The sequence below is a fragment of the Apium graveolens genome, chromosome 9 (assembly GCF_009905375.1).
Source record: "Apium graveolens cultivar Ventura chromosome 9, ASM990537v1, whole genome shotgun sequence".
Classification (NCBI taxonomy): domain Eukaryota; kingdom Viridiplantae; phylum Streptophyta; class Magnoliopsida; order Apiales; family Apiaceae; genus Apium; species Apium graveolens.
Genome location: NC_133655.1, coordinates 132,782,428 through 132,809,662, shown reverse-complemented (window position 1 = coordinate 132,809,662; position 27,235 = coordinate 132,782,428). Strand labels below are relative to the sequence as shown.

The 27,235-nt window shown below is 39.9% G+C and overlaps 4 protein-coding genes across 4 annotated transcripts; 3 read left to right on the top strand and 1 right to left on the bottom strand.

The window, feature by feature from the left end:
* The first annotated feature begins 425 nt into the window (after nt 1–425).
* Nucleotides 426–1,097, top strand: LOC141685586 (secreted RxLR effector protein 161-like). The gene has a single exon (XM_074490678.1). The coding sequence runs from the start codon at nt 426–428 to the stop codon at nt 1,095–1,097; it is 672 nt and encodes a 223-aa protein (XP_074346779.1).
* Nucleotides 1,098–1,868: 771 nt separating this feature from the next.
* LOC141684515 (gibberellin 3-beta-dioxygenase 1-like) lies at nt 1,869–4,026 on the bottom strand. Its single transcript, XM_074489530.1, has 2 exons — nt 3,085–4,026; nt 1,869–2,619 (listed from the first exon to the last, which is right to left on the bottom strand). Exons 1-2 carry the CDS (start codon nt 3,573–3,575, stop codon nt 2,046–2,048), a joined length of 1,065 nt encoding a protein of 354 aa, XP_074345631.1. The 5' UTR covers nt 3,576–4,026; the 3' UTR covers nt 1,869–2,045.
* A 17,103-nt stretch (nt 4,027–21,129) lies between these two features.
* LOC141685585 (uncharacterized) lies at nt 21,130–21,558 on the top strand. Its single transcript, XM_074490676.1, has one exon. The coding sequence runs from the start codon at nt 21,130–21,132 to the stop codon at nt 21,556–21,558; it is 429 nt and encodes a 142-aa protein (XP_074346777.1).
* A 3,048-nt stretch (nt 21,559–24,606) lies between these two features.
* LOC141685584 (secreted RxLR effector protein 161-like) lies at nt 24,607–25,152 on the top strand. The gene has a single exon (XM_074490675.1). It carries the CDS (start codon nt 24,607–24,609, stop codon nt 25,150–25,152), a length of 546 nt encoding a protein of 181 aa, XP_074346776.1.
* Nucleotides 25,153–27,235: the final 2,083 nt, after the last annotated feature.

Here is a 27,235-nt window from a genome sequence, read left to right as displayed (position 1 = left end):
GTCAAGCTCCAAGAGCGTGGAATGCAAAGCTGGACAAATGCTTGAAGGATTTGGGTTTTAAAAGGTGCTTGCACGAACAAGCTGTATACACCAAAACCAGCCAGGAGAGTGTCCTTATAGTTGGCATTTACGTTGACGATCTACTTGTGGCTGGGTCGGATAAAGAAAAAATCAAGAAATTTAAGGTATAGATGAGCAAGCGATTCGAGATGAGTGATCTGAGCTTACTGTCCTATTATCTTGGTATTGAGGTTCAGCAAGGAAAGATGGGTATCACGTTGAAGCAATCAGCCTATGTCAAAATTTTTTTGGAGAAAGCGGGAATGCAAAGCTGCAATCTGACTAGGTGTCCAATGGAACAAAAACTTCAACTGGATAAGGATGAAGCTGGAGAGATCGTGAACGCCACTTAGTATAGATGTATCATGGGGAGTTTACGATATCTGACTCATACGAGGCCTGACATTTCGTATGCAGTAGGTGTGATAAGCAGATTTATGGAAAGGCCCACGGTTAAACACCAGCAGGCAGTGAAACACATATTGAGGTATATTAGTGGTACAGTTGAACATGGTTTGAGGTACTCAAGAGATGGAAACAAGAAAATGTTAGCTGGGGTTACCGATAGTGATTTAGGTGGGGATGTCGTCGATAGAAGAAGTACAGGCGGTATGTGTTTTTATCTGAATGGTAATTTGGTGTCATGGGCATCACAAAAGCAGAGAGTGATTGCATTATCATCTTGTGAGGTAGAGTATATGGCTGCTGCTACTGCAGCGTGTCAAAGCATATGGCTTCGTGGTTTGTTGAAAGAAATATCTGGACAGCAAATTGGTGCAATTACATTGTCTATAGATAACCGATCAGCGATTGAACTAATGAAGAATCCGGTTTTACATGGAAGAAGCAAACATATAGACGTGCGCTTTCATTTTATTCAGGAGTGTATTGAACGAGGAGGATTGGTTGTTAAACACGTTGCTACGCAGGAACAACGAGCAGATATACTAACTAAGCCTTTGGGAAAAGTCAAGTTTGAGGCGATGAAGAAACTAATAGGCGTGGAGAATCTTGCGGCAGTGGAAACAAGTGTGTAGTGTCTGAAATATGTTTAGATTAGGGGGGAATGTGTTAGATGTTTATTTAATTTAAACATATTTGAATAAATATAGTCGTTAGGTGTTCAGTAGAAGTGGTCAAGTAATAGGTGCATGTTTTTAGGAGTCTAATAATCGTAATGGAGAATTGTTAGGAGTCGGGTTTAGCATTTCTTGTATTTTAGCTTTGCATATTGTATTCTGTTTTAAATATCCTGAATGCTTCAGAAGTAATACAACGAGTATTTTTGCAATTTTCCATTCTGTAATATAAGGTGTGCGTGTGTATTAGAGTACAGTGCTACAAAATATCCATTGCAATTTTATGGGATAACAAAATATTAAATTTATTCAAGTTCATTCATGTTTACAACACGCCCGCTACTCCGCTAGACAATTATTTATACCAAGTTCAAATGGCTGTCTCCAGCCAAACAGTTGACTTTAACAGAAATAACAGAATTCCAAAGTATTTCCAACACCAAACTCTCCTATTTAGCTCACAACAAACTCGAGTCTGCAAAGCTGATTATATAGTAGCTCTATATTGTGGCTTCACGCTAACAGTACACAGCATTAACAACATTAGTTTGTGCATCAGTAGGAATATGAGTATTCACAATATAGTGTGAGTGTGTTTCACCATTATGTTGGCCAGGACAAACTACCGAGATAGGCCCGTGTAGTGCTGCCTATAATTTGGACAATTTTATCTTTGATTAGATTATCTTTTTCATTGAAAAAGTGAATTTGCATGATTGATCGCATGATTCCAAATATTCCAAACAGTGAAAACTTGGATTTTATAATAAGCATACAACATCCTCAGATGATTAATAAAAGTACTCTAGAGAATACAACAACATACTAGCTAGTAGCTAAACATTAATAATAAAGTAGCTAAAACTAAACGACAACATGATGCTGGATCTCTAGCACAGGAGGAGCTCAAACCCTAAGAGAAGATAGTGTGTTATAAAAAAGCTTTGCTTTCATTCCAAGATATTCACTCCATGTAACGGCCCTATAAAGAGGAGGGTGCTGAGGATCCACTAATTTTGGTAGAGGCGAAATCTCGACACTGTTTGGTGGACCATATAGGTATGCCATAGAATAACGGTGATGCTCCCGATTGACAGTGACTCGGTGGAGCACAGACGGGTAATACCCGTTTGATAGTATGTGGAGCAGATCACCTATGTTCACCACTAGTGCTCCTTTAACCGGAGGGACAGTGACCCATCCGATTTCTTCCCGAAATAATTGTAGCCCACTTTGGTTGCTTTGGTGTAGAATAGTGAGAAGGGTAGAATCTGTATGATCTGCTAGACCCATGGCCCGATCCGGATCCGGACAAACTGGATACGAGTTCAACTGTAAAGCAGCTTGGGAAGCCTCAAATTGTCCATTTGGCCCTGCCCATTTTATGTCTTCCATGGTTATGCCTAGTGCCTCGAGCATTATCCACATAAGCTTTCCAGCTAGCTTTTTCATTTCATTCTGGTATTCTTCTGTTACATCACTACAATGCAGAAAAAAATCTGTTGAGTAGAAGAACACTATTTTATGAGATAAGGAAAAAAATTGTTGTCGGATAGAACCACAAATATTTAAAAGATGATTTGATTTATGTGAATGCGCCATCTCCATATATCTTTTACATGGGTCCATAATTTCATTAATAATTCATTTCATACTTTTTTTGGACAAGGCAATTAGTAAATTAAAGAAATCTGCTTATCTTTATCTGATAATATAGGATCTAAACCTATCTATAGGTACCCCGCCAGTGTAATATACTAATATATCTGTGTGGCCTTGTTTTGTTTTAAATATATAGCTTCCCCTCCAATTTCAGGACATAAATTTGACACTGATATTGAAAGATTGTTTACAGATATTCTTGAAGTAGGGGTTTTCCAGGATTATGTGCATGCAATGAAAGATGTGAAAAAACAGTAACATACAAATGTATAACAATGCATACCAGAAAGCAGAGTAATCCTCTGGCCAAAGTTCGCGAGCATGTTGGAGAGGAGAACCAATGATGGTAAAGCCCTCAGACCACATGCGTTTCGGAAAGAAAGAAGAAATCCGGAAAGGGCCATAACCACTAGCTCCGTCTTTAGGGCGCTCAGCTTTTAGTTTTTGTTCGAGGGGTAGTGAGAAGAGCTTCCTCACAGCATCCTCCATTTTTACAATAAGTTGATTAGAAATTCCATGGTTTGTTATTTGAAAAGCTCCCCATGTCTTGCATGCATGGACCACATGTTTGCGGCCATTAATCGGGTCATTCAAGTCGATAACAGGTAAATTGAACTGACCAAGATCATCTGGGCCAGACGAAAACTTGTCTAGATCAGAAAACCATGCATGTGAATCAGGCAACTCTTCGAGGGACTTTAAGTCCAAATATGGGTTGTGGTTATGTTGAAAAACAGGATGAGTTTCAAAAGATTCTGAAAGTCTTGCAGGCATGACTGAAGCTAGGAATTTAAGACAGTGTGTAGAAAATAGGAGGCGAGTGAAAGAAAAAGTAGGCTTCTTGTACTTGGAAACAAAAGTTTTAAGCTCTATAGAAATGGATAGCAAGGAAGATAACTAGCTAGTGAATAAGGTAGAATCTTCTGAATGTAATATTGATGAGTAAACTTGATGGTTCATGTAGTTTATATAGAGGGTAAAATGTGAAGGCATCAAGGGGTTACTAGCTAGAGAGTGTTGGGAAGTGTGTTGATAAGGAGACCAAAAAATTTATGAAAAGAAGTCTGAGGTTAATTGTCATTAGACAAAATAATTACAACAATCCCTGCACTTATATAAGTAACACCTTGTCCCAACAGAGACAAACCCAATAATATTGCAAATGCTGCTCATTGTCACCAACTTCTCTGTCAACCCTCGGCAAATATGGTAATCTCATCTAAGGTGGCTGTGTCCTTGTAACTTAAACTCGAAATTAATTAATTCCATTAGTTCCTATAACTGAAAAACTACTGCTTAGCAGTGTTTAAATCTTAGGGCTTTTCAGGTAGAGCAAGGGTCATTTTTTCAGAGCATTGTTGACCGATACATCATACAATATCTCTGAAAAACAAATTTTAAATAGGGTTGTTTCCAAACTCAAAACTGGTTAGAAAGGTCGTTTTTCAATCTCAGTGTCCCAAACAAAAAAAAAACAATCTTACAATTGCAGCCGATTATCACCAACCTTTGTGTCCCAGGGCAAATATGGTATCTCAACTATGTGCTAAGGTTGTGGCGTTCCAATTTAAATTTAAAATCATTTAATTTGATTTGTTCCTTAATTAGAAATAATGAGTTAATGAACATTATTTAAATCCTAGGGCTGAGAAGTTAAAGTATTTTAATTACATGAGATTTATCATTATTAATAACTTGAGAATTTTAGGTATGAGAAGTTTAAGCTATAGGAGGTTATCATAGTTAATTGACTACTACTCTTCTACTCGAATTAATTTAATTTGAGCCTTTCAAATTGTAATGAGCAAATAATTAAAAATTATTGTATCACGCAAAATTATACAAAATAATAATAATAAAACATACTTGATCTACTTTTGTAACCTTTTCAGGATTTGAGAAATAAAGATAATCATTTATAATTAATCCAATTATAATTTACATAGGAAATTTTACAAATCCAGTTATAGAAACGAAATATATAAGTTAAAAGTGTCATAATTACTATTATCTTAATCACCCCATAAGTTAAGAATGGTGTCAAGGACTTTGGCTCTATCTAAGTGTTCTACAACATTCATTGCATATCTTGAGAGGGTAAAGCCATTCAGCTTTCATATGTGTCTATGTATTATAATTATTATTTTTATTTTGTGTATTATTTTTAATTTTTTAGAGTATTGAACACAAATACTATTGTTTATTAGCTCACTTTTCTTCTATTTAAATTTAAGGAATAATTTGTTGTCAAATCAAATAACTTAATAGGAATATCCATTTCTTTTTTAATAGTTGTTATTATAAAATTAGTGTAATAAACTTTATTGATAAATATCGTAATTGAATGACACTAACAAATTTTAAGCTTTCTTTCATTAAATACTAATATTTGTAGAGGCAATTTTTATGAGCACGACATAGTGTTTCTGTACACACCAAAAAAAAACCATTTTTGAAGACAAAAATGTCAGTTGCACAATTCCCGTACACATCTCTGTGTAAATATAAATATATTAATAGTGAAAGGTCATCTGCATGTTTATTTTTTTATTTGTGAAAGGAGAGATGTTCTGAAATTTTAATTGAAAAAGATTATTTTTTATTGGTGAAAAGATGTCTGAGATGTTCTAAAATTTTAATTGAAAAAGATTATTTTTTATTGGTGAAAGGATATTTGATGCTCTGAAATTTTAAGTGAAAAAAATTATTTTTTATTGATGAAAGGATGTGTGAGATGGTCTCAAATTTAATATGAAAAGGTTGTCGGAAAATGGTGAAAGAGGGTAAAGAGTTGGTTTTTAGTGGTCAAAGATAGAGTCTATATTTTAAGATGGTCAAAAGTAACATGCAATGGTGAAATATCAGCTAATTTTAATAGAAAATATTGTTTTTTGACAAAGATAATTGTAACATCTATTTTTATGGTAAAAATAAAATAGTTAAAGGTCGTCAGATTTTTATCATGAAAGATTGCCTGAGAATGGTGAAAGATTATATGAGATTTTAACGGTGAAAAGTTGTTAGATTTTAATTGTGAAAAGGCCAACTTTGGAAAACCTATTTTTAATGATAAAAGGTTGTCGGGTACATTTTACGAGGAATTATGGTTTATAAAATTTTTGTTTGAAACAAATAGGCTCTTGTACGTATGATTGTCAGTTATATAAAAGATTACTTGACGAAGGAATCTTATAACAATAAAAATTAAGGTTTCTCGCCGAAATTAAGATTTATGCCGGTGGTTATTCGCCGGAAAATCAAGCGGTGTGTGGTGGTTTTGTGGTTGTTTTGGGCTGAGATTGATCAGAGTAAGTGGTGGCTCCCTTATCACCTCTCAACTTTTTACCCCTCTCAATATTCCTACGTACCCTTTATATAGGGATCAAGCCTGACGTAGTTCTTGTGGAATAAGAAATCTAATGGGCTTAGACTTCTTATTCCTAGGCCCGGTAGAAACCCATCTAGAATCCATCTTCCGCTAACTTTAGGAATGTCCAACTATGAGGCCCAACCGCAAAGGCCCAAGGCTCGTCCATAATCGTAGGACTTCACGAATAGTGCATCTCTCCGCGCAAGGATAACACTTTGCTACAACTATCTCGTTTGATTTACGGACGCAGGTATAGCCACAGTTCACTCCAAATGCCGGACGGGTTCCTGTCCCCCGAATGAGGATAACCCACCAGATAACAGGACAGGTGATCCCAAGCTCTTGGGTGCAAAATGCAGGATGACTCCAAAGTTCTCCAACGAGGACACCCGTTGAATACAAGAACAGAGTTCCCAAAGCACACACCAAAGTCAACCCCGCATCCCCAACGAGGACACCCGTTGAATACAGGAGGAGACCTTCAATCATCCGGCATACCCCTAGTGGCATTCAAGCTTTTCACGGACATCCCCCTCCTTAACCGTCTCAAGGAGGGAATTCTTCAACGAGTACCTGCAACGAATATGTTAATAGAAATAATCATCCATTGCGCCCTCCAAGCATATTTTTCCCTGAGTTATCCTCATGAGGATGCACTGACCAAACACAGGACGCGTCCTAAGACATTGGGCACGTCTTCATCCTCGTGAAGCCTGTATTATTACCTCAATAACTACCTCTTACATCATTCCACAGTGACAGGACGCGCCCTATGCATGACAAGCACGTCCTCCAACCTCCATTGCCAAAAGACCACAATTGCCAGATACTTTCACCACGGTGGACGCGTCCTACATCCTTGGACGCGTTCTTCAACAGGTAAATGCTTCCAAACCTCCTTACCACAAAATTATCCTTAATAAATACTCCCGCAAATCGTGGACGCGTCCTGCTCACCTAGGCGCGTCCTAACCTTATACAACACAACGCCGAGTTTGACTATAAGTAGTCCGCATTTGACCCGTATTGATCCAATACCAAATTTTGGCTATAACAACTATCCCCCAAATTTCATTTGCAGTTGAAAACAAAATTGGAATTTCACTTAAAACCATAAGCAAAATTTGGATTGCCCCCTTGCTAAACATCAGGACGCGTCCTAACTCCTGGACGCGCCCAAAGTTTTCATTCATAACACTGACCATTGCGTGACAGCTGGCGCACACGTCATCCACCTACTTTTCCAATAAAATACCCCCAAGACAGAACCTCCATCATCACTTTATTCTCTCTAAACAACCGTCGTCGCCGCCATTGAAGCAAAAATTTCAAGTCCGAAAATCCGGCGACTTCTCCACTCATTTTCCGATTTCCTTAGCTTAATCGAACCCCCAACTCAAAAGGTATGTAGATCCTTCACTATTTTTTAATTTCACCAAGTCCATTGATTGTAATGGGCAAAAAACCGTTCATGTACCCCATGCTTCTATGAACTGTTCTTCACTTTCTTGTATGCACATGTGTATGTATCTGTAAATATACTATATTTTCCTTCTTTGATTTTGATTATGTGTTTCTAGGGTTTTATTGAATTTTCCCAAACCGATTAAAATTCCACCGTATTTCAGCACTAGTGGACGCGTCATCCTTATAGGGTGCGTCCTACATTTCTTTGTTTAAGGCATGTTTTTAAGTTGTTTCAATCAAAGGTCATATAGATGCACTATCCTCCTAGGACGCGTCACCGTAGCCCGTCTTCTGCGATAGATTTCTAGGACGCGTCCTCACGACACCCATTCTCCTCCCTCGTTTTCTTTCATATATTTTCAGTATCATCCCTTTGTCTTTTTTAAAACATGGACGCGTCCTCAAGATTTTCTTCCTTCTTTTTTCAGCTGGAGGACGCGTCTTCTTCATCACCTTTCCATTCATTCAAGGTCCTCAACAAACGTCTCAGAATTTATTCCCAGCCTACTTCTTTCACACCTGAACTCCCTGAGCTCCATCGGACGAATTCCTTTCTTGAAGCAGAAACACGTGTCTTCGAATCTCTCAAACAAAAAACATCAATCATGTCAGATTCCAGTTCTAAATCTATGGATCATGTCCCTATAAGCTCCAGGATGAGAAAGGGAAAATCAAAACATAAAAGAACTCCAATCCTCAATCCTAGAACGGCCATTAAAGATTGGACTGATGATGAAATCATCCCTTTCTCCATTAAATCACACAAATATAGAACCATCCCCAACGAGGGCGCGTCCATACCAGCTCAGGACGCGTCTCCCGTTTAGGACGTGCCCTCTCCCCACAGTGAGGGTGAATTTGAGGGAAGAGCCCCGAAACCTGAAAAATACCCCATTTCTCCTTAACAGTATGTTTCTCCATTAGAACACTGGTAACCCAGCAATGTAGAGCTTGATTTTGACTGGAAAGAACTGAAGGACCTTCCTGAGACAGAAAAGAATGTTTGGAGGAAGATAGAACATAAATTGGCATGTGTTGGGATGAAATCCACTGCAACAGACCTAGAGATTGGGTGGACCATGAAGTACTATGACATGAAGGGAATCTGGGCGCGTCCTCTCAGGATGATGAGGCCCCATATCTTTAATGTGGAAAACCTGAGGATTCCTAGGATGGTCCTAACCCAAAAGCTTATCTCCTTAGGTGTGGGCGCGCCCTTGCACCCATACATCAAAAATATTTTGAAATGGTATGACGTTGCTCCAGTTCAATTATCCCCAAACTCATACAAACTAGCATGGGCTTTATACATCATGTACCACAATCTTGGATTGGGCGCGCCATCTATGAAGGAGTTCAGTTATTTTTTCAGCATCAGAAAATCTATCCCCGGCTGTCACTTCTTTGTTGTCAATAAGTGGTTAAACAACAAAGGATTAAATGAAGGCAAGATCAGCCACGAGAAGGATTGGAATGAACCTTTCTTCTACATTTATGATGTCAAGAGAGCCCGGGTTCGCTTCAATTTAGAACCAAGTAAGTAAATTCCCATAACGCATCCTCTTAATCTTGACGCGTCCTCTTAATCTGGATGCGTCCTCCTTTTACAAAGTTTTCGTTTCCTTTAAAAATTCCTCATTTTTTTATCCTTAGACAAAAGAGTTCAAAAGGAGTTAACAGGAAAAAGAAAGAAGAGAGCAAAGAAAGTACTCCAGTATGCTTAGAAACACTTCAACCTCAAGGACATGATCATTGAAGAAAACCTGAAGAAAATTGGGTCTTTATCCCCACGAGTAGGTTCTCTTTGCAAGTTTCGAGATTTTTATAACGGGAAACCCGTCCTCACAGCTTCCGAGAAGGCTAGAGGGCTCAATGCCACAGAACTTGTCCAACTAGACATCAGTAGACAAGTGGATTTAGAGCAAGGTAAGAACCATTAAGGATAGGATGCGTCATATATCTATGGCACGTCATGCATGTGTTTTCCCTTTCTCTTTACATGCATCACTTTGACTTAATCTGATTTGCACATGTTTCCCATATCCGCGTTTTCGCTTTGAGCGTGCCTTTGCATTAGGGCACGTCTTTTTATAATATCTGTAGCTGATGTTATTATGTCACTTATATTTTCCTTACAGTCCATGTTATAGTTGATGTGTCCTCTAGATAGGACGCGTCATAGGTTTTGGGATGCGTCATCGTCGCCTATTTTGGCATATATACATGCATTCTTATGCCTTTACATGCATTCTAATTGACATTTAAACATGCATTGACAATCTATAAATTATGTTATCAGCGCGTCACGACATCATTCATAATATTGTTGCATTGCACCATTTTCACAGGGTATGCCATACCACACAGGACGCGTCTACATTACTCGGCTAACATTTTCCCATGTTTATGTCACAGATATGACTTCTCTTCCAAAAGGATTTGCTATTGGGGCCACCAAAAAGCTGAGAGTCAGGAAGCAAACTCCTATTAAGCCTGATCCAAAGGTTAAAGACCCCTTGCCTGCTGTCACTCCTCCCCCTCCACCAAAAATCATTGACACTACAGTGTTGGACATTCCTGCTAAGGAGGACGCGCCCTTAAAGCGTCAGAAGACAATGCCAGATGAGCAATCCTTTATTCACAAATATTTGGGCATGTCCTCGGATGGAGACTTCACTGAAGATGAAGTTCGAGGATGGACTTTCAGATCAGAAGAACAGACAGAGCAAGCCATGGTGAGAGCCCCAGCCGAGCTCCACTTGCATGCTAGGAAAGGTGCCAACATGGCTGCTAGACTCAGGGCGCGTCTTGCTGTCACTGACACTGCTAAAAGCCAAGCCGAAGACAAGATCAAACTTTTGGAAAGGAACACTACTTTGCTTTTCCAAGAGAAAGATGTCGGGATCAAATGGCTATAGAAAGGCAGGATGCGTCTTGAGGGTGAGAAGGCGATGCTGAAAGGTAATGTTACATCTGTGGAGAAAGCTATGGAGGATGTAATCACTCTAAATTCCACCATGCAGCTGGAGCATGACACTTTGAACGATGACATACTGCATGGATGGAAAGAAGAGAAGAAATTAGTGTATCAAAATAGTTTTACAGCTGGGTTTGAAGAGTGGTGTTCTGGGTTCATAGCCAATGACCCAGAGTACACTTTTTCCAAGTTTGATGAAGACACTCAGAAATGGGTAAATGATTTTAGAATCAGGGCTACAGATTCCATCAAAAACAAGAGGATCATCCTTGGCTTGGAAGAAGATGACGCGTCCCCATCTCCTTCTCCACTTCATACTCAGCCTCCTCCTCCAGACAACCAGGACAAGCCTCAGGGCGCGCCTCCAACTTAGGGCGCGTCCTATGTTTACTCGTGCACTTTTATCTGAACTACTTTAAGTGTGCATGCCCTTTCAAGCCTTGCAAATTGTAATGATTATCTTTGAACTTCATTTGCTTGCACTTTTTATGAGATTTCTCTCCTTTAATTATCTTCCCGCATGTTATGTTTACTTTCTTAATCTTGTTCTGTCAAGCATATGGGCGCGTCCTATGCCGAGGATGCGTCGCCTTTTAGATTTTGCTGCTATTTCCTTTATTATTACACCTGTAAGGACGTGTCTTCTTTATGTGTTAATTCCATTCCAGTACCATAGACCGTAGGGCGCGTCCAGATACTTGAACGCATCTTGAAATTAACCATTTACTTAGACTATTTTGAATCATCTGGATAGTATGCTTTTCCCGAACATGATATCATAATGTATATTATGTATTTAGGTAGGGCACAATAAATGAGGGGCGCGCCCTAGTGTTTGGACGCATCCATTATTTAAGTTTGAAGATGATACATTAAACTCTCAGGCTGGACGTGTCCTCCGTAAGGACGCGTTCTTGTTTTTCAGTTATGGAATGCCAAAATAGGAGCATACAATTAAAGGAGCATCGACCTACGTTACTCGGGCGCGTCCTTAGACCCTAGACGCATCCTATTTCACATTTTTACTTGGGTTTTCTTTGGTGTTTTCTTCACCAGTCATGTTCTCTATAAATATGCATAAAGAGCTCATTCTCAGGGCGCGCCCTGTGATTAGGACGCGTCACATAACCAAATAAATCAAACAAACAACCTGTGGATTTTTTCAAAGTTTTTATTAATACTGCGCTCTGGTGTCAAAAAGTGCACCCGTCCCACGGCTACTATGCTCTATAGGGAATTTATTCGAAAAAATGATCCTTCAACTAGTTCTAAAGTAAGTAGTACATGCACTACCCCCCTAGGCTAGGAGGAATTTTATTGCTTCTTGTCTATAATCTGGGCACAGACCTAAGTATATAATAAAAAAGATATGTAAGGGGCCAAAGTTGCGTCTTACTGATAATACTTTCGGAGATGTTCCACGTTCCACACCCGCGGAACCAACTTTCCTTCCATATCCTCAAGGTGCTAAGTCCCTTTCCACAAGATTGCTTTTATCCTGTATGGTCCTTCCCAATTAGCTCCAAACACTCCATGCTGGGGATTCTTAGTGTTTGGCATCACCTTCCTAAGCACCAAATCCCCTACCTTCAGCAGCTGTCCCTTTACCTTCTTGTTGTAATACCTTGCAGTACGCTGTTAATATGCTGCAAGCCTCAGATGATAATTTTCCCTTATTTCTTCCAAAAGATCCAAATGAAGCCTTTGACTAACCTTTGCATCTTCCTCCATGTAACGATCTTTACGAAGCGACCCTGGACCAACTTCCACAAGGACCATAGCTTCATAGCCGTAAGTTAGCATAAACGGAGTTTCTCCCGTAGTAGATCGTGGAGTAGTGTTATATGACCACATCACTTTTGGGAGCTCGTCAGGCCAATTCCCTTTGCGATCTTCCAGTTTGGTCTTGAGGGTATGCTTTATTATTTTATTTACAGCCTTTGTCTGCCCATTGCTTTGAGGATGATATACCGCTGCAAACTCCTTCTTGCTTTTGAGATCCTCACATAACTGTCGCAACTCCTTGTTGTCAAACTGTTTTCCATTGTCAGACACAAGTTTGTAAGGGATTCCAAATCTGCACACGATGGAGTTGAAGATAAAATCTCTAATTTTCTTTGCTGCGATAGTCGCCAATGGCATAGCTTCTACCCACTTAGTAAAGTAATCAACCGCGACCACTGCATACTTGACATCCCCTTTAGCCTTGGGCAATTCTCCAATAAGATCTAGTCCCCATATGACAAATGGCTAGGGGCTCACCATAGGTGTTAGGAGCGTTACCGGCATAGATGAATAGTTTGCAAAGCACTGGCAGCGATCGCATGCTCTGGCGAAATTTACAGCATCTTCTTTCATCGTATGCCAATAGTATCCTTGGCGTAAAATTTTCATCACCAACGAGTTATCCCCAAGTGATTACCACAAATTCCTTCATGCACCTCCCTTAGGATATAATTTCCTTCTTCTTCATCGACACATCTGAGCAGCGGTTGATTGAAGCCTCTCTTATACAAAACTTCATCGTATACCACATACCTTGTAGCCTGGTAGCGGAGTCGAAGAGCCTTGAACTTATCCTCGGGGAGTGCTCCCTTATGAATGTAGGCAAGAATGGGCGTTATCCATGTTTCCTTGGGAGCCTCATTTACTTGCATCGCCTCTACCTCCGGGATACTAGGAAATTCCTGGATTTCTAAAGGTATAGATCCCAACAACATAGCCTCCTGCTGGGATCCCATTTTCGCAGGGCATCCGCGTTACTATTCTTCTCCCGCGGTACGCATTCCAGCCTAACCTCTTTGAACCTTCCAATCAGGAGCTGCGTGCATTAAGTATAATTTCGTCCGCGGTCCTCGAGCTTGAAACCCCTCATTCACCTGATTCACCACCAACTCCGAGTCGCTTTTTACAATTAAGTTCCGCACTTCCTCTTTCAAAGCAATCTTTAGGCCATTGATCAATGCCTCATATTCTGTGTCATTATTTGTTGCATAAAATTTGAAGTGAATTGCACTCATCAGATGATGGCCTTCCGGAGATATGAGTACTATGCCTGCACCCGCTCCTCCATTGTTAACCGCCCCATCTAAATGCAAGATCCACCAGGGATGTGGGAACTCCTCTAAAAATTCTTCAGTATGAGGGGGATGTAGCACTACCAAAGCCCTATCATCAACCGCAGAATCAAATTCCAATAGGAAATCAGCTAAGGCTTGTCCTTTAATTGCTGTACGGGGCATATATTCCAAGTCAAACTGACCCAACTCTACAGCCCATTTCAACATTCTCCCCGATGATTCTGGCTTGTGAAGGACTTGACGCAGCGGATATGTTGTACAGACTTTAATTCTGTGGGCCTGGAAGTATGGCCGTAACTTCCTGGACGCAAGGATCAAGGCGTAAACCAGCTTCTCCATGCTTGTGTAGTGAGTTTCAATATCATGCAATCGCTTACTCATGTAATACACCGGTGACTGTCGTCCATCCTCTTCTCTTACCAGCACAGCGCTGATTGAATACTCAGAAACTACAAGGTACAGTATTAGAGATTCTCCATCTAACGGTTTTGACAACATGGAAGGGTTTCCCAGTTGTTCCTTGATCCTCCTAAAAGCCTCCTCATATTCGGGTGTCCATACAAAGTCTTTCCCTTCCAACTTAATTGCCTTAAAGAATTCCTTGCATCTGTCGGATGATTTGGAAAGAAATCGATTTAGCGCGGTAATCCTCCCAGTTAAGCTTTGCACTTGTTTCACATTGGTGGGTTATTTTATATCCAGCAGTGCCTTGATCTTTGCGTGGTTGGCTTCAATTCTCCTATGGTTGACAATTAACCCAAGAAACTTGCCCGACTCCACGCCAAATACACACTTTTATGGATTCAACCTCGTGTGAAACCTTCTTAGAATGTTAAACATTTCCATCAAGTGTTCAGTATGGTCATTCACCTCCTTGGATTTTACCAACATATCGTCCACATATACCTTCATGGTTCTCCCAATCTGGTTTTTGAACATCATGTTCACACACCGCTGATAGGTCGTGCCTGTGTTGATCAATCCAAATGGCATCCCTATGTAGCAATATAACCCTCTATCAGTGATGAATGATGTATGCTCCTGATCGGGGCCGTACATAGGGATTTTGTTGTAACTAGAGTATGCATCCATAAAAATTAGCAAGGAATGACCTGCCGTCATGTCAACCAACTGATCAATTCGTGGGAGCGAAAAACTATCCTTTGGGCAAGACTTATTGAGATTTGTAAAATCTACACACGTCTTCCACTTCCCGTTTGGCTTTTTCACAAGCACTGGATTTGCGAGCCACTCGGGGTAGAAGGATTATTTGAACAACCCCACTTCTAACAGTTGGTCTACCTCTTCTTTTAATGCTATGGCCCTTTCCCCGCTCACCGGGCAACGCTTTTTCCGTATGTCCCTATAATTAGAGAAGATGTTCAACCGATGACACATTACCCCTGGGTCAATTCCCACCGTGTCTCAGTGACTCTATGCAAAGACATCGAGATTTGTAATCAAAAAACGGGTAAATCTTTCCCTCATTTCATCACTTAGCTGAGATCCCACCTTCAAATCCTTGCTTGGGTCATCCTTGTCGACCGGAACATATATTGTGTCTTCGGCCGGCCCCGTTTTCTCGGCAGGCATGGGGATCCTGGGATCCAGATCAAAATCAAAGTCTTGGGGGTCCTCGACTTCCATTCTTGCATCCGAGGGCGCGTCTCCATGTACGGAAGCATCTATCTCAGGGCAAGGCATGACTTTGTGCAATGCAGATGTGGAGGGTGCGTCCTCGTTTTGAGGAGCATCAACCTCAATTCCATTTTCACTCCTCAAGGGCGCGTCCTCTTTTTCAGGAGCATCCACCTTGAGACTATTTTCGAGACTTTGTAAAATCTCACTTCTTCCTTCCAACTTTTCTTCGTTAACCTCCTTTTGCATGATCGCTTATATATGGTTCACCACAACTTCTTCCACACTACGGATCCTCGAAACATTCCCCAATGTTAAAACAGGGGTCTCGGTAGTATGAGTTTCTTCTTCCTCCGGTCCTTTCACAAAATAATAGGCATGAATCTCTCCACTCGGTTTTGTCTAAATGTCCTCTGCATCCTCAAATGGAAGACCTTTTCCCTCATATCTTCTCCTACAAAATTCTTTAACAGCCTTGTGATAGCAGTCGCGTGACTCGTATTACGACCCTCTGAGACTGCCCACTCCGTCAGGTGTTGGGAACTTTATCATCAAGTGATGTATCGAGGTTATCACCCTGAACGCTCGCAACCAAGGTCTGCCCACCAACACGTTGTGCGCGGAGTCCTGATCCAGCACTTTGAAGTCTATCATTTGAGTGATAGATAGAGCTCCTTCCCCAAGTGTGACAGGAAGCCTAACCGACCCCATAACTCTAGCTACTTCCCCAGTAAAACCATAGATGTGTGCATCTTCGAAATACATGTCACTATCCGGGAAACCCAATTTTTTTTACGTGTCGTAATACAGGATGTTAGCAGAGCTCCCATTGTCCAAGAAAACTCGATGCACTTTCATTGCCCCAATAAGCATAGTAATCACCAACACATCGTTATGGGGATGATGTACCCACCTTGACTCTCTTTCCCTGAATGTAATATCAGCAGACTCCCCTTTGAATATTTTTGGGGGTCTATCTTCCAAGCTATGAGTGTTGGTGAGCGGCGGGTGTCGTGCCTCTCTTGCATTCCTTTCCAACGCTCGATTGCTATCGCCAACGAACAGATGTCCTCCGAAGATCGCCCGAATACTTCCAGCCCTTTAAAACTTAACCACCGCCGTCTTTTCGACATCCTCCGCAGGTCTTTCATCTTTGCCCTTATCATCATTTCCTTTGCGTCGCTTCACCTTATCAATCCACTCACCCAAATATCCGGCCTTGATCAATTATTCAATTTCATCTTTTAGGTGGCGACATTCGTGGGTGTCGTGGCTGGTAGACTCATGGTAGTCATAATATTTTTTCTTGTCTCTACTCTGCCATGAGGTCAGACGGTCATGTTTCTTGAAGATTCCTCTATCCTTATTCACCTCGAAGATATGATCAATGGATGCTGCCAGCGGAGTGTAATTGCTTATCCTTCTTTCATAGTTTGACGGTGGACTCCATTCCCTCCGCGTGTTCACATCATTCACCCTATTAGGGCTTTGGGCACTCCGACGGTAATCTGGACTCGCATATCTATCTCTCCTCTTAGCTCGGCCCTTGGAATGATAGGTATTATCATTTTTCTTTGTTTCGGCGAGTGATTGTTCAATTGCTTTGAAGGACTCTGCCTGCGCAAGTACATCAGCTAATGACACAGGGTCCTTTCCTTGCAAATATTTCCAGAAATCCGTTCTCACGCACAGACCAACTATAAGGAGTATTTCCAGTGTCTCATCACTCGCGCCTCTCACCAAAGTAGACTCTACATTAAACCTTTTAAAGTATGAGGTCAAGGTTTCCTCCTCTTTCTGTTTCACGTTGTCCAGCGTGATAACCGGTGGCATATACTTAACTGCAGCCTGGAACTGGGTTAGAAACAAGGTTTTCATCTGTTCCCAAGATGTGATCATCCCTGGACCAAGTTTTTGGAACCATTGTTGAGCACCTTCTCTGATGGTGGCCACCAGGAGACGGCATCGTGCCAAGTCAGGTACTTGATATACATCCATCTCAATGTTGAAACGCCCCAGGAATTCTACGGGGTCGGAGTTCCCATGAAAACGCAAGTCAATGGTTGTGTTCCTGAATCCTGCAGGTAGCTGTGCTTCCCTCACAACAGCAGCAAAAGGGGAAGGGGCTTGCGCAGTCGTTGTTACCTTACCTCCTTCAAGATGGTTGAGCAACCTCTTAAGATCATTCACGTTGAACGTCCCTACCCCAGGAATGGTTTGAACATTAAGTTGTTGGGGTTGCTCCGCAACTAGTTGTTGTTCCCCTTGGTTACCCCCCGGGTGTACCAGTGGATTTTGCCGCCCCTCGCCCTGAGGTTGCGGCTGTGGTATGTTGCCATCTTGATTTCGAACATTCCCTCGTGCACGAGGTTCCCCCTGATCGTGCCTCGGTATCTCATCATTATTTTGCAATCTTTCTTGAATTCGCACGTCGTCCTGGTCATGAGGACGTGTCCTGGACCCATTGCCTGTAGCACTGTGTGAAGCTACAGGAACAACGACAAGAGCTTCTTCAGTGGAGGGCGCACCATCTCACCTTCCATTATATGGTGCCCTTCCATGTTGCTATCTCATTCTTCCTCTTCCATTCCTTTGATAGCCTCGGCCATAACTCCCGAACCTTCCTCACGGAGGGGCACGCTCGTGCTCGCGGTGCCACACCCTATCATCCCTAGGGTATGTAGGGGCACACGTGTTGTATCATGGGGCATCGCTTCTCCAGCGCTTCCTTCCTTTTGCCATTCTACTAGCAGCATTCTCAAATCGTCGTCTTCTAACCTTATGCCAAGCCTTCTCTTTAAGGTTGAAAAATCTCTTCTCTCCTCATCTTGATTGTAAGACATCTTTCCCCCCAAGATTATGATCTTAATTAGAACCCCTCCTTCTAGCGTCAATTTATTGACGGAGAAATCTGGTAACAACAAAGATTGAGGTTTCTCACCGGAATTAAGATCTATGAAGGTGGTTCTTCACCGGAAAATCAAGCGGTGTGTGGCAGTTTTGTGGTTGTTTTAGGCTGAGATTGATCAGAGTAAGTGGTGGCTCCCTTATCAGCTCTCAACTTCTTACCCCTCTCAATGTGCCTACATACCCTTTATATAGGGTTCAAGCCTGACGTAGTTCTTGTGGCATAAGAAATCTAATGGGCTTAGACTTCTTATTCCTAGGCCCCGTAGAAGCCCATCCAGAATCCATCTTCCGCTAACTTTAGGAATGTCCAACTATGAGGCCTAGCCGCAAAGGCCCAAGGCTCGTCCGTAATCGTAGGACTTCACGGATAGTGCATCTCCCTGCGCAAGGATAACACTCCGCTATAGCTATCTCCCTGGATTTACGGACGCAGGTATAGCCATGGTTCACCCCAAATGCTGGATGCATCCCTGCCCCCCGAATGAGGATAACCCACCAGATAACAGGACAGGTGATCCCAAGCTATTGGGTGCAAAGTGCAGGATGACTCCAAAGTTATCCAACGAGGATACCCGTTGAATACAAAAACAGAGTTCCCAAAGCACACACCAAAGTCAACCCCGCATCCCCAATGAGGACACTTGTTGAATACAGGAGGAGACCTTCAATCATCAGGCATACCCCTGGAGGCCTTCAAGCTTTTCACGGACATCCCCCTCCTTGACCGTCTCAAGGAGGGAATTCTTCAACGAGTACCTGTAACAAATATGTCAGTAGAAATAATCATCCATTGCGCCCTTCCAAGCATGTTTTTCCCTGAGTTATCCTCATGAGAATGCACTGACCAAACACAGGACGCGTCCTAAGATATTGGGTGCGTCCTCACCCTCGTGAAGCCTGTATTGTTTCCTCAACAACTACCTCTCACATCATTCCACAACGACAGGACGCACCCTAAGCATGACAAGCACGTCCTCTATCCTCCATTGCCAAAAAGACCACAATTGCCAGATACTTTCACCACGGTGGACGCATTCTTCAACAGGTAAATGCTTCCAAACCTCCTTACCACAAAATCATCCTTAATAAATACTCCCGCAAATCGTGGACGCGTCCTGCTCACCTAGGCGCGTCCTAACCTTATACAACACAACACCGAGTTTAATTCTAGGTAGTCTACATTTTACCCGCATTGATCCAATACCAAATTTTGGGTATAACACTCTTCATAATAATAATTTAGATAAACATAATTAATAATATCAAATATCACCTTTCATCGATCATCCTCGTGGTGATTGCCGATAAAAGTCAAAACGCCAAGTTAACAGTAGAGACCCCCAGAAAAAAATGTTATTTTTCATTGACTGTTTACTTGTTCTTGTTTTATTTATCAAAGATTACTTTCAATCTTTACCTATATATTAAATACAAATTTGAGTAATGGGTCAACTGTCAAGAAAGATGATACTTACAAAGATTTTGCATGAACTTGAAAAAGTGCAAACTATATTATTTTCTTAATACTTATTAGCAAAATGGAAAAAGAAAAAAAAACGTGCTCATTTATTGTATTTGTATTTACTTTTTGATGTGTTAAATTCTACATTTATGACACGTGAACCATTCTTTTATATTATTACCATTTGAAAATATTAATATATTGTTTATTAAAAACCACCTTAAATTTATCATGTATAAGAATATAAATAATAATATTTTGCATTAAAGGCTTTTTTGTCAGATTTTATTCAGGGCTTAATAAACTTGAAAAAACACTTAAATTTTCATTTTTACTTTTTGTTAAGACACCCTACACACGAGTACCAAATTTATATTACCTATATAAAAGTGTTACGACCAGAACCTACTTTGTACGTACATGTACACTAGCTGATTTGAAAATCTGTGTTGCACATTCTCCTCACATGAAAATCTACATGGTCAGGTTCCACTTACTTGCTTTTACTTCAAATCTCTTTTATACTTATATTTTCATTTTTTATTGCGTACTTTTTTGTTTATTTATCCTTTAATTATTGTTCTTATTTGCTTGCAAGCCACACACTTGTATATTTTTTTTAATATACTATCTGTTACTTATGAAAAATGGTATAAATTTTTTGGATGAAGATTCAATGTGGATTGTTAGAGCAAGTCCAGTGTAAATACTATCTTTACTCATTGAACAGGCAACTTGAAGCCCATGTCTAGCTCTATAGGCTGTAGCCCATGCATGCGAATCAGGTAACTCGTTCTTCCTTCTAGCCCAATGATTTGTTGGAAATAATCTAAACATTTATGTTTTTTTAAATAAATTCAGTAGTTGTAGTTGAATAGGTCTGTAGTTATTTTAGGAGTTGAATAATCATGTAGTACGTGGAGTAGTGATTAGTAGTTGCATGTTGTTCGGTGGTCTAGTTTTTCCTTAAGTACCAGCTTTGTATTCATTTTTCAAGTTAAGCAATAGAGAAACGTTTTTTCCAAATACAGTTTATTAATCTTGCTTGATAAGTATGATATATATATATATATATATATATATAATGTGTGTAACCTGGTGTTAAAGACTACATTCGGTATCAGAGCAAGGCGTGGTGAATGCCCAGACGTAAGCAAAGAATGAAAGAATCAATGGATGCAACGAAGGCAAAAGAAAGCACTTTGAATTTGAGCTACCCAACACTCACAAAGGCAAACTACACGGCCTGGTCCTTGAAAATGTGTATTTATACAAGCACACGGGATTTGGGATGCTATTGAACCTAAGGACCCCAAGACTGCGATTATCGAGAAGGTAGACAAGATGGCGATGGCTGCAATCTATCAAGCTATTCCTGAGGATATACTTCTCTCTGTGGTTGAAAAGGAGACGGACAAAGAAGCATGAACATCAATAAAAACCATGTGTTTGGGAGCTGTAAGGTTAAGAAGGTTAAGGTCCAAACTTTAAAGGCGGAGTTTGAAAATTTAACCATGAAGGAAGCAGAATCTATAGATGATTTTTCCATGAAGCTGAATGTTCTCGTTACTAATATTTGGACACTTGGAGAAACTGTCGAGGAAAACTATATTGTCAAGAAATTTCTCAGGGCCATGCCATCAAAGTTTTTGCAAATCACCTCTTCCATCGAACAGTTCGGTGATCTTGAACAAATGTCAGTTGAGGAGATCATTGGATCTTTAAAAGGACACGAAGAAAGGCTTCGTGGACAATCAAAAAACACTGGAGGGAAATTACTCTTGATAGAGGAAGAGTGGTTGAAAAGGAAAGTGCTGAGGGACAACTTTTGTTCACAAGAGAGGAGTGGATAAAAAGGAAGAAAGGTAGGACAAAGCAGTCTCAAGGCATGAGATTTAGAGGAAATGGTAGCAACCAAGGTGGACGTGACATGAGCAAAGTTCGATGCTTCAACTGTAGCTTGGTTGGTCACTATGCAGCTGAATGTAGACGTCCACGACGTGACAGAGAGCTAAAACCAGAAGTTAATTTAACTCAGATACAAGATGATGAACCTGCTTTACTCGTAGCAGAAAGAAAGATTGTGCCAAAGCTGAGTAATGATACAAGGAACTGTTATGAATCAAACTTGTGGTACTTGGATAATGGTATCAGCAACCATATGACAGGGGATCGATCAAAATTCAGGGAACTAGATGAAGGTGTGACAGGATTGGTGAAATTTGGCGATGGTTCTACGGTCGAAATAAAGGAAAAGGCTCAATTCTATTCAAAGGCAAAACTGGAGAGGAGTTTCTATTCCGTGAGGTATACTTTATCCCCACTCTTTGTAACAACATCATAAGTCTTGGTCAATTGTCTGAAAATGGGAATAAGGTCGTATTGAATGGTAATAATTTATGGGTGTATGATCGGAATGGAAGGCTGATTATGAATGTTAAACGGTCAGTAAATTGTTTGTATAAGATTGTAATTGAAAATAGCAAAGCTACATGCCTACTTTCAAAATCAGAGGAACTATCATGGCGTTGGCACTCACGGTTAGGGCATGTTAATTTCCAAGCTATGATGTTGATGTCTAAAAATAAAATGGCATATGGCCTTCCAGATTTTATTCATCCTAAAACTGTTTGTACGGGCTGTTTAATGTCAAAACAAACAAGGAAGGTCTTTCCTTGTCAAACAGACTTCCGCGCTACACAGGCACTCCCGTTAGTTTAGGGGGATTTATGCGGGCCAATCTCACCATCTACAACCTCTGGAAAGAACTACTTTTTTCCAGTTGGTGGATGATTTCAGCAAAATGATGTGGATTTATTTCTTAGCTGGCAAAGATGAGACGCTAGAAGTGTACTTTCAAAATCAGAGGAACTATCATGGCGTTGGCACTCACGGTTAGGGCATGTTAATTTCCAAGTTATGATGTTGATGTCTAAAAATAAAATGGCACATGGCCTTCCAGATTTTATTCATCCTAAAACTATTTGTACGGGCTGTTTAATATCAAAACAAACAAGGAAGGTCTTTCCTTGTCAAACAGACTTCCGCGCTACACAGGCACTCCCGTTAGTTTAGGGGGATTTATGCGGGCCAATCTCACCATCTACAACCTCTGGAAAGAACTACTTTTTTCTGTTGGTGGATGATTTCTGCAAAATGATGTGGATTTATTTCTTAGCTGGCAAAGATGAGACGCTAGAAGTGTTCAAAAAAATTCGAGCAATTGTGGAGAAGGAATCTGGCCAGGAGATAAAAACTTTCAGGACCGATCGAGGTGGGGAATTCACCTCAAACAATTTCAACTCCTATTGTGAAAGCACGGGTATCACCAGACATCTCACTGTCCCGTACTCTCCGCAACAAAACGGAGTTGTTGAACGCAGAAACAGGATAGTTGTGGCTATGGCTCGGAGCTTCTTGAAATAAAAGAAACTTCCGACACAACTATGGGCAGAAGCAGCACGTCATTCTGTTTACGTGTTGAACAGATTACTGACTCGATCATTGACAGGGAAGACGCCTTATGAGGCCTGGAAAGGAGATAAACCAGACGCAGATTTTTGGTTGTATTGCACATGTCAAGGTACCAAGTGTTCACACCAACAAACTCGATGATCGTAGTAAAATGATGATTTATTTGGGACATGAACCAGGTTCTAAGGGATGTCGTCTATAAAACCCTGAAAATAATAAAATTTCTATAAGCCGAGATGTAGTCTTTGAAGAAGATATGACCTGGATGTGGAGAAATCAAAGCACTGTGGATTATGAAAAATAAGAAAGTTTCTCTATGGTCACCACCAGTACAAATGCAATCCCAGGACAATTAGATGAAGTCATTCTACCAAACACCCCACTTGCAAATGTAGGGGAGAATAATTCTAAGACATCTGCAAGTAATGAAGGTAGTGCAGAAGGTACATCTGCAAGTAATGAAGGTAGTGCAAAAAGTAGTGATGGTGATGCTCACAACGATACAAGTAGTGCACCTCGGAATTTTCGATTATTGAGTGATGTCTACGATCAAACAGATGAAATCGAAGTGGAGGAGGAACTTCTGTTGGGAGCTGTGGAAGAACCTACAACATATGTTCATGCAGCAGAAGAACACCTATGGGAAATAGCCATGAAAGATGAAATCAATGCTATAGAAAAGAACCACACCTGGGAGCTGATGGAGTTACCAGCCGGACATAACCCCATTGGCCTTAAATGGGTTTTCAAAATAAAACGAGACTCAGATGGTCACATTATTAAACATAAGGTGTGCCTCATAGCTAAGGGATATGTACAAAAGGCTGGCATAGACCTTGAGGAAATTTCGCTCCAGTTACCCGTATGGAAACTGTTAGACTACTGTTGGCTCTAGTAGCAAGGAATTAATGGGAAGTCCATCATTTGGACGTTAAATCAGCTTTCTTGAACGGAAATTTACAGGAAACAGTGTTCGTCACTCAGCCGGAAGGTTTTTTAAAGGTGGGAAAAGAACGCATGGTGTACAAGCTTTTGAAAGATTTATACGGACTACGACAGACCCCGAGGGCCTGGTATGCAAGACTGAACAGGTGTTTGGAGGATCTAGGGTTCACTAAGTGTCCTTATGAACATGCCGTCTACTTTAAACTTGAAGGAAGTGAAGTATTGATCATCGGGGTATATGTTGATGACTTGTTGATCACAGGAACAAGTGTTGAAAACATCATAAAATTTAAAAATCAGATGGGAACAGAGTTTGAAATGAGTGACATGGGCAAGCTCTCTTATTATTAGGCATTGAAGTGAATCAGGTGGATGGCTGCATCAAGTTGAAACAAAGTGCATATGCAAAAAGGTTGCTGGACAAAGCCGGCCTTGGTGACTGTAATGCAGTTCGATATCCAATGGAGCCCAAAATCTAAATTATGAAAGACGAGAAAGGGAAGGCTGTTAACTCTACACAATTTAAGAGTCTCGTCGGAGGTTTGAGGTATTTAGTTCACACGCGCCCTGATATTGCACATTCGGTAGGTGTAGTTAGTAGGTACATGGAGAGACCCACAGTGCTTCACATGAGTGCAGTTAAACGTATATTTAGATATATTAAAGGGACACTGCACTACAAGTTGTTGTATGCTAAAGGGACTGGAGACTATATGTTGGCTGGGTACTCTGATAGCGACCTGGAAGGCAACATTGAGGACAGAAGGAGTACTGAAGGGATGGCATTTTATCTTAATGAGAGCTTAATTACCTGGGTGTCACATAAGCAGAGGTGTGTGGCGCTTTCATCCTGCGAAGCCGAACTCATGGCGGCTACTTCATCAGCATGTCAAGGAGTGTGGTTAGATAATATGCTTGGTCAGCTGACAAACTCAAAATGTCGCCCAGTAGTTCTATATATAGATAACAAATCTGCGATCGACTTGGCGAAGAATCTAGTTTTTCATGGGCGTAGTAAGTTATTTTAGGAGTTGAATAAGTCATGTAGTACGTGGAGTAGTGATAGGTAGTAGTTGCATGTTGTTCGGTAGTCTAGTTTTTCCTTAAGTACCAGCTTTGTATTTATTTTTCAAGTTAAGCAATAGAGAAACGTTTGTTTCCAAATACAGTTTATTACTCTTGCTTGATAAGTATACCATATATATATAGTGTGTGTAACATGGTGTTTAAGACTACATGATTCACTAATCTTCATGTCTGTTACTGAATCCCACTTCTTAATGTGTCTTTGCTTTGAAAAGCTCCCCGTGCCTTGCATGCAGGAACCACATGTTTCCGGCCATTAATCGAGTCATTCAAGTTGATAAAAGGTGGATTAACTCTTTATGGGATTTTAAGTCCAAAATAATATTGGTTAATTTGGTTATATTAAAAAATAGGATGAGTTTTTAAAGAATCAAAAAGTCTTGAAGGCCACGCTAGGACTACCTGTATAAGATAAGAGGTGAGTGAAGAAAAAGTGAGTTTCTTGGACAGTTGTACTTGGAATCAGTGGCGGATCGAGCTTCAAATGTAAGGGGGTTGGAAATATTTTTTTTTACGAATTCGAGCACCGCATTAATTTGGTATGTTCTGTTCGAGTTCGGCTGAAAATTTTGTCTTAATTGCTGCATTTGCAACGGTTAGAATCAGTAACAATTTTACCAAGATATAAATCAAGGATATTCAATATCTTTGTGTTTTTCAACCATCTTTTGAGTGAGGTCAGCAATACCCTTGATATTTTGAAAATGATCAGTTTTGGTTCTCATGTAAACTTTATAGTTAGAAAATTTTCCCAATGAAAAAACTTTAAGTTGGAGCAATCTTTTTTTTGTTACAAAAATTAAGGGGGGCATGGGGCATTTTTAATTTTTATATAATATAAATATATATGTTTAACTGAATTAATAATTTAAGTGGGTGGGATGACGCCCCTTACCCCTCAAAGGATCAGCTTGGAATCAAAAGTATACATATTATAAAATATTACTCCCTCGGTCCGCTGCAAGTTTACGTACACTATTTGCACGCATTTCGAAACTTTTATAAAGTATAGTTTCATAATGTTTTTTTAGAATTTTTTTTTTGAATAAATGTTTAAACATAATTTTTTTAAAAAAATATTATGAAATTATACTTTAAAGTAGCATTGAAAGTGTGCCGAAAAATAATCTAAAGTTGTAAACAATCTAGTGGGACTTGGGGAGTAACATTTAGTGATTGAGGATGTTATTTTAAATTTTAACGGCAACAATGATCCTTATACTAGTTTTTTATTATTATAATAGTAATAAATTTGAAAGTACATGAAAGAAAAAGAGAGAAAATAAGTAAAAAAAGATAAAGAAATAATTTTTTTTTTATAAAAATGATTAAGAAATGACCGGTGGTTCCTTACCTTCAAGATAGTAAGAAAATGTTTTAGTGATATAAAAGCAACTAAGATATTGTTGAAATATACTTTTATGTCAAATTTCTTAAACATAGATTTAAGATATTATTTAAGAAAATGATTGGACTTGCTATAATAATGTAGAAATAAAATGTATAAATTGATGACTAATCTCGATGGTTGGGACAAAAGGTTCTTCTTCACAAATGGTACATTTTGATATTTATCAAAGATCACTTTTAAGATATACAAATGATAATGAAATTTGACCGAGGGAAAATGAAAAAGTGAAAGGTATGAACGGATTACTAAACATATAGTGTTGGGAAGTGTTGATAATGGACCTTATTTCATGAAAATGAAAGTGTAAAAGGTATGAACGGATTACTAAACATATAGTGTTGGGAAGTGTTGATAATGGACCTTATTTCATGAAAATGAAAGTGTAAAAGTATGGTGTTCTTAATCATTTCTTAATCCTTATTTAATTATCAATTTTTTAAATAAAAATGATCAAGTTATATATAATAAAACAAAGTTATATTAATCACTTTAAAACTATACAATATATTTAGTTATTGATCTAGTTTTGTATGTTTGCAAAATTTCTTTTAAATGACAATTTTAAAGTTTTATAAATTCAATTCAAAGGAATAGAAAATATATAAATTTATATT